Consider the following 12036-nt stretch of genomic DNA (forward strand, 5'->3'; position numbering starts at 1 on the left):
GCAATATGAGTGGCCCAAGAAATTGTCATACTGAGTGAAGTGAGTCAGAGAGAGAAAGACAAATATAAGATAACACTAAAATATGGGATAAAATATGAGACAAATGAACTTATTTACAAAACATAAACCTTATGTTTCTTTCAGACTTAGAGAATAAATTTATGGTTATGAGGGCAGAAGGGTTAGGGAGAGGGATAGATAGGGAGCTTGGGACTGACATATACAGACTGTTGTGTCTAAAATGGATAACTAATGAAGAACTACTGTATAGCATATGAAAATCTGCTCAATATTATGTAGCAGCCTAAATGAGAAAAGAATTTGAAAAAGGGAGATATTGGTCTGTACTTTCTTGTTATGCCTTTATGTCACTGTGATATCTGGAAAATGCCAATAGAACTCTGAAAAAGTTGAGAAGTCCTCCCACCTCTTAAGACTTTTTTGAAGAGTTTGAAGAAGAATACTGTTAGTTTTCTTTAAAAGTTTGGAAGCATTCACTGGAGAAGACAAGTAATTTGGGGCCTTTCTTTGTTGGGAGGTTTTTTTTTTATTATTAATTGAATCTGATTGCTAGTTACAGGTCTACTCTAATTTTTTATTTCTTCATAATTCAGCTTCAGTATTGTGTCCTTACAAGAATTTGTCCAATTTATCTATGTTATCCAAATTTTTGGTGTTTAATCATTCATAGAACTGTTTTAAAAATCCCTTTTATTTCTTTGACATTATTAGTATGCTTTTTATTTCTGATTTTAATTATTTGGGTTGCCACACTCTGCTTTTTTCCCTTAGGCAATCTAGCTAAATTTGCTTAATTCTGTTGATCTTTTTGAAGAACCCCTCTTGGCTTGTGGATTTTCTCTGCTATACTATTCACATTTTACTTTTCTCTTCAATAATCTCAGCTATTTTCTTTCATTTGCAAACTTTCAGTTTAGGGTTTATTTTCCTCTTCTTTCTCTAGTTTCTTGCAGTGTAAAGTTCTTCAATGCCTGCATTTTCAGCTATAAATTTCCCATTAGGGCTGCTTTCTGTGCATCTCATATGTATTCATAGTATGTATTTGTTTTCATTTGTCTCCAAGTGTTTTTTAATTTCTCTTGTGATTTCTTCCTTGGCATGTTGATTTTTGAAGAGAATGTTGTTTGATTTCTATGTGCCTGTGACTATTTTATTTCCTCTTCTGTCACTGACCTAGTTTAATTTTACACAGTTTGAAGAGCATTTCTTTCAATTTCAATAAGTTGCCTTGTCATTCTTCGTGTGTGACAATGACACATATATAGATTTTTTGTTATGGCAACTGGTTTATGTAACTTGAGACACAAAATAGCCCCCTGACATAGGAGGAACATCAAAATTGCTGAGTGCTAGGATGTGAAGCTCACCTCCTCCCACAAATACATCAAAAACACATCTACATGTGGAATGATTCTCACAGAATGTCTACTGAATGCTGGCAGAGGATCTCAGACATCTGAAAGGGCAATAAAATCTCTTTGTATCTGGGTAAGACAAAAGAGAAGAAAAGAAGAAAGAAAGGAATCAGGATGGGACCTGTACACTTGGGAGGGAGCTATGAAAGAGGAAAGTTTCCTGTAACCTGGGAAGTACCCCCAATGGCAAGGAGATCAGCTGGGATATGGGGAACCTCAGAGCCTTGAAGGAGAGTGTAGCAACCAGTTTGCAGCAGCTAGAACATTGAGAGATACGCACAGATGGTCACTGCAACTGCCCTACGCTTCCCAGCCTGTTTGTCTGCTGGTAAGGACGGGGCAGGGTTTGAAGCTCACCCCCACTTTGGAACAGTTGTTTTGCCCCTGTCAATCCTGGACTCCAGGTGGAGTCATGAGCTGCTTCTACTCCCATCGAGTGCTCTGGGGGCACGCGTGAGCCACCACTGCCACCAAGAACTCCAAACTGGGTATCAGACACCACATGGGCACACCCCCATAAGGGAATAATAGCCAGCTCATGCTGAGGAAAGAGGTGACAGGTATATGTACTAAAAACAGCCCTTGCACCAGAAATATTAAACCCACACAATCTACACATGGATGTTCCCATGTATAAACAGCCCTCCAAGACCACAGGAGATAATTGTTTCTCCTAAACTTCCAGTAAAATAAGAAGCAGAGGAACCATGCCCAGTTAAAAGACAAGACCAAGAAAATTCACCTGAGAAAGAAAATTAAATAGACCTCTTTAGTCTAATAGACAATAATTTCAAAAAGAAGATATTGAAAATGCTGAAGAAAACAAGAGAGAACTCAAATAAACAAAATAAGAAATGAAAAAGGAGACATAAGACCAGTATTACACAAGTATAAGAAAAAATAAGGAAATCTATGAACAGTTAAATTTGAACAAATTCAACAACCTAAAAGAAATGGAAGTTTCTAGAAAAATGCAGTCGACAAGCTGCATATTGTGGCCAAAGAGAGATAGAGAGACAGGTGTACCTATGTATGAGACAGAAACAGATTCACGGACAAAGAGAACGGAGTTTGAGTTGTCCAGGTAGGTGGGGTAGAGGTTAGGTAAGCTGTTATATATGGAAAGGATAAAAAACAAGATCCTGCTGTACAGCACAGAGAAGTATATTCAGTATCACATGATAAAAATAACAGAAGAGAATATATTAAAAATGTGTATGTATAACTGAGTCACTTTCTATACTGCAAAATTAACACAGCATGGTAAATCAATACACTTCAATTAAAGCAAGTTATAAATCAAGTAAACAAAACATAGACCACCAAAGAGCTCTATGTCCTAATACTCACCAGTGAATGTTTTACTTTACATGGCAAAAAAATTTTGTAAAAGCGATTAAGAATCTTGCTATGGGAAGAATATTCTTAATTATCAATGTAAGCCTAGTATAATCTTATAAGAAGGAGGCAGGAAAGCCAAAGTTAAAGGACAAGTGACAATGGAAGCACAATTGGAGCCATAAGAAGATAGAAACCTTGAGAAAAAGAATGTAGATAGTCTCAAGAATTTGGAGAGACAATGATCAGAGCCTCTAGATGGAATGTAGCCCAGTTGACTCCTTGATTTTAGTCCAGTAATTCTGTTTTTGGTCCCTTCATATCCAGAATCAAAAGACAGTAAAACTGTCATTTTTAGTCACTAAATTTTCTATAATTTATTACAGCTGCCTTAGGTAACTAATATAACATGACTGTGTCATGGGAAAAAAATCCCAAGGAGTTGAAACAAAGTTTTACTTTCTTCATAAGCTAAGCATTCATTGTATGTTGGGAGCTCTGAACATCACTGCCACTCAAGTATCCAGGCTGTTGGAGCAATTTTATCATAAGTATGTGGATCTCTGGGAAGGAGAGAAGCTGGCCCATAAAGGTACTTGCAGTTTAATGAATAACATACAAAATACATGCATCACTTCTCCTCACAACTCGGTGATCTAAGAGGTCACGTGGTCCCACCTAATGCAAAGGACAGAATGCAGCACTCCCTGAAGGCACAGTGAACACCCAGGAATATTGGGTCAATCATGACACTTTCAGAGAGGGCTCAAGTATTCAGTCCCAGTCTCTGCCACATCACTGACCTCTGTGCCTCGGTTCCCCTCTTGGATTAGTGTCTTACATTACAGGCTCATTGTGCAAGCTTCATGCAATGTACATGCAGTGTGCTGAGTTTAAGGCCCATTCATGGTGCATTCAGACAATGAAAGCTATTATTGATCGTTGATAAACATTTGAGAGAACCTACAGGATCACATGAGGATGAATAAATAACTACTTTGTGTTTTCCTCCAGGAGCGGCAGGTGACGGGGAGCTGCAGGTGATTCAGCCTGAGAGGTCAGTGTCAGTTGCAGCAGGAGAGACGGCCACTCTGCACTGCACCGTGACCTCCCTGAGCCCTGTGGGGCCCATCAAGTGGTTCAGGGGAACTGGGCCAGGTCGGGAGTTAATCCACAGTTCAAAAGAAGCCCCCTTCCCCAGAGCAACAAGTGTTTCAGATGCCACAAAGAGAAACAACATGGACTTTTCCATCCGCATCAGTAACATCACCCCAGCAGACACTGGTGTCTACTACTGTGTGAAGTTCCGGAAAGGAGAAGGTGTCGACGTGGAGTTTAAGTCTGGACCAGGCACTCATCTCACTGTGAGCGGTGAGTATGGCCAGGGTGTCCTTCGTCTCCCGGTCTCTGACAAGTCAACAAGAATGCCCTTCACTCTTTGAGCAAAAAAAGGAATCTGGTACAACAGTGATCTGGACATGATCTGATTTTACTCTCTTCTACAAATCAGAGTATTTGAGGCCATGACCGTTGTGCTATTTGCTCCAGGCCCCACAGCTGGTAAATGTGGGAAAAGTCTGGATCCCCCATCTACCTGGTTCCACAGCCGTTGACTTTTCCATCACATTCAGTCCTTTGATTCCAGGGATAAGGGAAATGAAAGTCTGAGTGACTTGATCCTTTAATGGCCAAGCCTCACTTCTTATCTCTGGACAGTGCACCCTCAGTGTGGCTGAGTCTTCTCTTTATTCAGCACTTATTGAACACCTCCTGTGTGCCAGGCCCTGCCCTGGATGCTGTGGAAGCAGCAGTGAACAAAGCAGGCGAGCGCTCCTCTCCCGTGAAGCTTATGTCCTCTTCCTCCCAAAGAGGAGAAGTCCATCCAGGGCAGGGAGGGGTTTCTTTATTTTCTATTCAGACTATCGCACTGAAAAGAGATTCTAAGAGACACAGTTTCAGTGTTTATTCTGATGGCCCTGATTGAAGACTATGCCGAGAGGTTCGGTGTTTCCAGAGGATCTGTTGAAAAAATTCTTCGGTCATTCACGCATTGACTCACATAATCACTGAAGTCTCCCAGCATCTCGGAATGTCCCTCCTCAAGGAAACAATTCTCCATGTGGGTGACTTAGGAGCTGGAGCAGCCCTATAGAGGCAGAAAAGGTGTTTATTTAGATTTTTTCTGACAAAGACCCTGAATCCTGGACTCTCAGAACAGGATGGGTCTCTAGATACCATCCTCCCAAACCCCCATGTATAGATGGTGGCTGAGGCCAGGAGATGACAGCGGTCCAGACCACAGTCACATAGACAATGAGAGGATCCATTAAGAACCCAAACTGATTCCAAGCCAGTCTCTTTCCTGCACCAGCATTGGAACTCCTTTCATGAAAGAGACTTGCACACACAAGTTGCAGAATAAAAGTTCCTTGAGTTAACCATGAAACAGGCTCTTTTCATTGCTTTCCCAAAGGTCCAGAAGGTCCCTCACATTCAGACCCTGAGCCTGAGGTGACTGGAAAACTGTCCATACTTTCACCCGCATGATCCCAAATCCCTCATTCCGTATCAGCACCTAGAGCTGCCCTGGTTTTCAACAGCTACTTAACACTCAGCATATGGCAACACCATCATTCATCTTAGAGTCTTCTGTTGATGGACATTAAGTTGTTCCTAACCTTGGGCTACTGAAACAGTGCTGAAGGGATAACTTTCCACGTGTCACTCTCCTCAGAGAAGAAATATCCACTGGAAATGGCATTGCTAGTTTAGACAGTATAAGGATTTTAATTTGTGTGACAGTATTGCCAACTTTCCCTTCTAGTCATGGTAGCAAATGAATCTCCCCAAACCTCCAGACATCAGCAGGCCAGGTGGCTTTATCATGATTTTGCAGATATTACTAAACTTCCCAGATGGTGGGTCCCCTGCTCAGTCTCAATACAGCTAGTAAGTGGCTCCCCCACCTCTCAGATCTGCTGGCTCCCAGAGTTGTTCATCCTCTTCTCAGGCTGCCTGCCAGATGATTCTCTGGATGAGAAAGGAGGGAGGGGAGGGGAGGAGCAGCCTGTCAGATGGTGAATCCTCCTTAGGCATTTACTCATTTTAAACAGTGTTTAGAAGGAAAGGTTGTCTGTTTTCCATTTTACAGATGAGGACCCTGAGGTTCAGAGAGGGGACTTGATTTGTGAATAGCTAAAGGAGCCAAGATTGAACCCTAAACACTCACAGTGTCATGGCCCTGCTCTCTGCACACCCCACTGTGCTTGTCAAAGTATGGAGGAAGCTCCAACCTCATCCTCTTAAAATCTTGCTTTGTCCTCTCCTTTAGAAATAAACATTTTAACAAGTCCTGTAAGAGAGGCAAGTCCAGTTTTACAACCCAGATGAGATAGATCATTCAGTGTTGTGTGATGTGCTAAAATGTTCCTCAGTGACAGGGATAAACACCCTTAAAAGCATCAGGAGATTTTTTCCACATTGTTGTGATGTTGCCCCTTCACTAGGCCCCTGTGGAGCAGGTCCGGGAAGGGTGGTGTGGACAGAGCCCAGAGGGGCCACTGCAACCCCAGCAGTGCCAGACATGCCCATTCCTGGTTCTGCAGACTGAGGATGAGGAGAGGGAGGTGTTCCCTAGAGGAGGTGGGGCCCCGTGTGAGCAAGAGTTGCTAGTCTAGACTTTAGGTGTCAGGAGTCCATGTCTTCCCTGTGGCTTCAGGGTCCCCAGGCCTGGGCCCTCAGAGGCCTCTCCTCCCTGTAGTCTTTCGAAGTCAAGAATCTGAGGGAAAGGGGAGGGTGGTGGTCAGTCTGGGGGCTCCTGAAGATGGGCACCTGCTCTGTTAATGAACCTGAAGCATGATTCCAGTTCACTTTCATGGAAAGTGAAAGTCGCTCAGCTGTGTCCAACTGTTGCGACCCCATGGACTATACAATCCATGGAATTCTTCAGGCCAGTGGGTAGCCTTCCCCCTCTCCAGGTGATCTTTTCAACCCAGGGATCGAACCCAGGTCTCCCTCATTGCAGGTGGATTCTTTACCAGCGGAGCTACAAGTGAAGCATGGAGGTGACAGGAAATTCTGGGACACAGTGGGGAGTGAGAGGAGACAGTCTCTTCATTTCTCTCAGCGTCAGTTTTCTCTTCATAGAATAGTGGTCCTCGTGGTCTCCTTTCAGGAGAATTAGAAGTGTTTGAGGTGCTCTGTCTAAATCACCAGCACAGAGTAGGTTCTCCTAATTGAGGTGTTATTTCAAAGCTGAGACCCAGTTCCCTGTGCTTGTCCCCGTTCCTCACCTGTAGAAAAAGGATAATCACACAACCTTTGCAGGGTGTCCTGAGGGCACAATGACCTGGTGACCACACCACCCCTCAGAGGGTGATGGTGCTGCCCATCCCAGGAGGGCAGTGGGATCCTGGGAAAGTCTCAGTTTCCCTATCTGTGAAATAGTTGTAATTACATTACCATTCAAGAATCTGTGATGACTGGAGAGGGTCTAGAAAGCCCTGGGCTCAGGGCACTGTGGTTGAGAGCCTGGACCATACCCCTGCCTGGGCCCCCATCCCAGCTCTGCCCCGTCCCGGCTCTGGGACCTCTGATGAGTCCTTCCCCACACTGCATCAGAGTCCTTGTCCCTCAGTGACAGCCCCATCCTAACAGAGTAGCTGCAGGGATTGAATGAGGGACGCATGTCAAGTGATTAGAGCAGAGCCTGGCATGTCTTCCACCAACATGAGCTCTGACATGCCAAAACCAGAGGATGTTCTATGGGCCACTTTCCCTCTCAGACTAAGTACAACTAGGGTTGGTGTGGAACCAGGTGCCTTTCAACTTCAACCATTCATGGCATCACCAGGAAATGGTGAAAAGATCCAGACCCAGGCTTCACCCTAGAAATTCTGATTTGAGTGCACAGACATGGCCTAAGCAGCTGAGTGTCTTAATTCCTGCAGAGGATGCTGGTGCCCAGTCAGGGCACAGGAGCCCAGAGCTACGTGTTTTCTGGGGTCACAGAGGGAGAGCTGCAGTATTTCCCTGATGGACATGGACCCTTCTGGTGCCTGGATTGAAAGAACAGCTGTCCCGGGGTGGGTGCTTCAGAATAGGCTGTGATGTTGACAGATCTTAGGAGGCCCAAGAAAATCAGCCCAAGTGGAGTGACAGGAACAAATCCCACCTCCAACCAAGCTCTCCTGATCTGAGAGGATATTCTTCCCCACTCAGATCACCCTGTGCAGACCTGAGCTTCATCCCTGGGGAAACCTTCCCGACTTTAAACACAGGAGTCTAAACAGGTGCTGGAATCCCTGCAAACACTCTGCTCAGCCAGGAGCCCTCCTGCCTCAAACACCAGAGAGGATCTGATGAAATCCATCCTCCTTCCTTTCAACTTGCTTGCAGATTCTGTAATGAGTTGATCTGCAGGAAAAGTGCCTGTGGTCTCTTATGTGTTTTGAAAGCCAATTTCCCAAACTTACCTCTTGAGGGAATTATGTTTTTTAAAGGGGTCAGACTCATAATTTGGTGTTCCTACTATTTCTTTTCATGTTGATTTTTGCAAGGCAGCTGTAGGGAGCAAGACTTGAGACTCTCTTTGGTGCTTCTATTGTGCTTTTGTTTTGCTTTCTTTTGCCTAAAAATGTAGTTTCAGAACTAGAACTATCAGATCATAGGATAACAATCACAGGTGTTACTAATTAAGCCTACTGTATGCTAGGCTCTATATCTTACATACATCCTCACTCATCTTACAGATGGTGTTTGTACCCACTTTGTCCAGGAACAGTGAGGCTCCAGGATAAAAAAACAACAACACTAAAATCAGTATGTCCTGTGTACAGTGAGGTGAGCTCTGACCTTACCTGCTGGGTGCCCTAAGCCAGCTGCATCCTTCCTGAGCCTCATCCCACATATAGGGCCACTCTCAGGCCCCTCCTCAGGGCTGGTGGGAAGATTAGAGAGCTGAGGGTGGTCAAGAGTTCAGCCCATCTTTAAGCTCTGAACAACTCTGGACAAGTGGCATCTGATCACAGTACTTTAAGGGGCATCCATGATGCTGGTGTTTGTTGGATTTGACATATTAAGGTAACTCCTAACTATGTCCTCAAATGTTTGAGTTTTAGGAAGCAAGTTAGATGTTTAGAAATGAAAATGTTTGTTACATTTGCTGTCTGACAACATATAAGGGGATGTTGCATAATAATGAACAATTAGAGACACCCTACAGCACCTATCAACAGAGAAACCACCCTCACATTTGATTTGCTGATTTGTGTATATACAGATTTAATAACAGTTTAAAAATTAACCAGGCTTCCCTGGATGCTCAGACAGTAAAGAATTTGCCTGCAGTGCAGGAGACTGGGCTTCCATCCCTGGGTCAGGAAGATCCCCTGCAAAGGAAATGGCTACCTACTCCAGTATTCTTGCCTGGAGAATTACATGGACAGAGGAGCCGGGCAGGCTACAGTCCATGGGGTCATAAAGAATCAGAGACAACTGAGCAACTAACACACACACATATATGAGAAATTAACCACCACTGGTTTCTCAGCACTCAGTAATCTTTCTTTGCAATCCAGTACTAACCCAACATAAAAATCGAGACTCAGAAAAAACACCTTTTTGCACCATTCCTTTGAAATTCAGGGATTTATACATTGGTCCTATTGGAATATTCATGGAAAGAAAGACAACTGTGAAGGAAACTCATAAATTCCTGAGAGGAGATTTCTGCATATAAATACATTCTGGGTTAAACAGAGGTCTGTGTTTCTTTAGTTTTGTGAAGCACCTGACATTTTTCTCCCTGAAAAAAAATGCTTCCAGTGCATTTAACCTTCACTGCAACCATGAATTTAAAAATAATGTATTTGCAATTTCTTAACATTGTCACGAGTTTTTTGTAATGATGATAATCACAATCATGTTCTTCATTTATAAATGTTTCTTTTGTAGCCAAGCCCTCTCCTCCGGTGGTATCCGGCCCTGCAGTGAGGGCTACACCTGAGCAGACAGTGAGCTTCACCTGCACATCCCACGGCTTCTCCCCCAGAAACATCTCCCTGAAATGGTTCAAAAATGGCAATGAGCTCTCAGCCTCCCAAACCAGTGTGGACCCAGAGGACGACAACGTTTCCTACAGTATCAACAGCACAACCAAGGTGCTGCTGGCCACGGGAGACATTCACTCCCAGGTCATCTGTGAGGTGGCCCATGTCACCCTGCAGGGGGGCCCTCCTCTCCGTGGGACTGCCAACTTGTCCGAGACCATCCGAGGTAGATGTCCCTTATGTCAGCCCAAGCCCACGCCTGCCTCCCAAGACCCCAGCCTACTCCTCCTTCCCCCCAGTCTGCTCCTCCTCCCTGCCTTTTGCTTCAGGCCTTGAATTGCCTGAAATCTACTTCCTGACAGTCCTGTCCAATCTAGCCCTTCTAGAAAGGTCTCCTAGAAGAGGTGGTCACTCTATTTTAATGAAAGTGCCAAATGTACAACTGCCATGTGCCAAGCACTATGATAAGTAGTTTTCTTTATTAATGAAAGTGAAAATGAAGTCACTCAGTTGTGTCCGATTCTTTGCAACCCCATGGACTGTAGCCTACCAGGCTCCTCCGTCCATGGAATTTTCCAGGCAAGAGTACTGGAGTAGGTAGCCATTTCCTTCTCCAGGGGATCTTCCTGACCCAGGGATCGAACCCAGGTCTCCTGCATTGCAACCAGACACTTTACCATCTGAGTATCTCCAATTACTGAGCACCTATGCTAAGCCCAGGACCCTATGTGCTTGGTGATTTCGTTTATTTTGCTGCAGTCTTATATTCCAACTGCATGCCAGAGGCTGAGCTTGTTGATTTCACACATTATAACCCTAATAGGAGGTCCCTGTCCTTGAGCAGTGTACTTTCACTGTATTCAGTGACTTCATTCATATGCAAATAGACCCTCAGTGTTTGAGCACCTACTGCATGCCTGGCTCTGTCCTGGGTGACCCCTGCTGTGCTGGGAGCTGTTCTCCAGCCCCTCTCCCATGGTGATGTGTGTTATAAGGTCAGAGCTTCTTCCTGTGCTGTTTCAGTTCCACCCACCCTGGAGATTACTGCATACCCCACAACGGACAACCAGGTGAACGTCACCTGCCAGGTGAACAAGTTCTACCCCCGGCACCTACAGCTGACCTGGCTGGAGAACGGAAACATGTTCCGAACAGAAGCAGCCTCAGTCCTCGTAGAGAACAAGGACGGGACCTTTAACCAGACGAGCTGGCTCCTGGTGAACTCCTTTGCCCACAGGGATGCTGTGGTGCTCACCTGCCAGGTGGAGCACGACGGGCAGCCGGCGGTCTCCAGAAACCATACCCTGGAGGTCTCTGCTCCCCAGAAGGATCAGGGCACCCATGAACTTCCTGGTGAGGCTTCCATTACATCTCACAGGGCTTTTCAAATTTTATCTTTTTTACTTATTAAGAATAGTAATTCAAGTTTATTATAAAAGAGTGTAAAAGTCTATAAATAAAAAGTAGAATTTTGAAGTGAGCGCCTCTCCCCCAGATTTCATACTCCAACAGTCACAATTTAAAACAGGTTGGTACATTGTTTATATGACTTTTGACATAAATATAATTAAAGAATGAAATAAGATATGGAAGGAGATCATCTCATTCATACTGTCCTGCTTCTCGCTTTCTTCAGCTATTAGTAATTATGTTCACCATTCCATGTTCGCCCACTTCCCTCCTCCCTGTCCTTTCTAACCTCTGCCTAGTCTGTCTCCCGCCTAGACTTTCCATCCACATCAGGAACATCATCCCAGTAGACGTCGGCATCTACTACTCTGTGAAATTCTGGAAGAGGAGCCCTGAGGACACGAAGTTTGAGTCTGGTTTTGGCACACAGTTGACCGTGAGTGGTCATTGCGCAGGGCTCCTTTGTCCTTTGGTTTCTGACAGTGGACCAGCAGTGATCACAGTCACTCACTGCACGTTTACTAAATGTAGCTCTCAGTTCATTTCCTGCTTTAGCCACCCAAAGCGTTTGGACTTTACAGAAGGGACTCATGGAGAAGTAGGGAGGGGGTGATGTTGTTGAAAATGTGTCACTTTTAGTCCAGATGACTGGGCTAAGACAATCAAGGTGAATCTGAGTCTCTGAGGACAGGGACCACCAGTCTATATAATAAATATGTGCTAATTAGAGACAGGTTCCCCCCTCAGCTGGGGCTTGTCTCAAGGACAGTTCCCCTTTCTATCAATAAAACATCTTGTAGGCT

General features: G+C 44.5%; 1 protein-coding gene across 1 annotated transcript in view; it reads left to right on the forward strand.

The window, feature by feature from the left end:
* The window catches only part of LOC102285368 (tyrosine-protein phosphatase non-receptor type substrate 1-like), a 36269-nt gene that overhangs the window by 14089 nt on the left and 10144 nt on the right, over positions 1 to 12036 (forward strand). The window contains exons 2-4 of the mRNA XM_070381343.1: positions 3789 to 4145; positions 9729 to 10049; positions 10847 to 11176. Of these exons, the coding sequence (XP_070237444.1) occupies positions 3789 to 4145; positions 9729 to 10049; positions 10847 to 11176 (1008 nt within the window). The remainder of the gene's footprint in view (positions 1 to 3788; positions 4146 to 9728; positions 10050 to 10846; positions 11177 to 12036) is intronic.

This window comes from Bos mutus, chromosome 13 (assembly GCF_027580195.1).
Source record: "Bos mutus isolate GX-2022 chromosome 13, NWIPB_WYAK_1.1, whole genome shotgun sequence".
Taxonomy (NCBI): Eukaryota; Metazoa; Chordata; class Mammalia; order Artiodactyla; family Bovidae; genus Bos; species Bos mutus.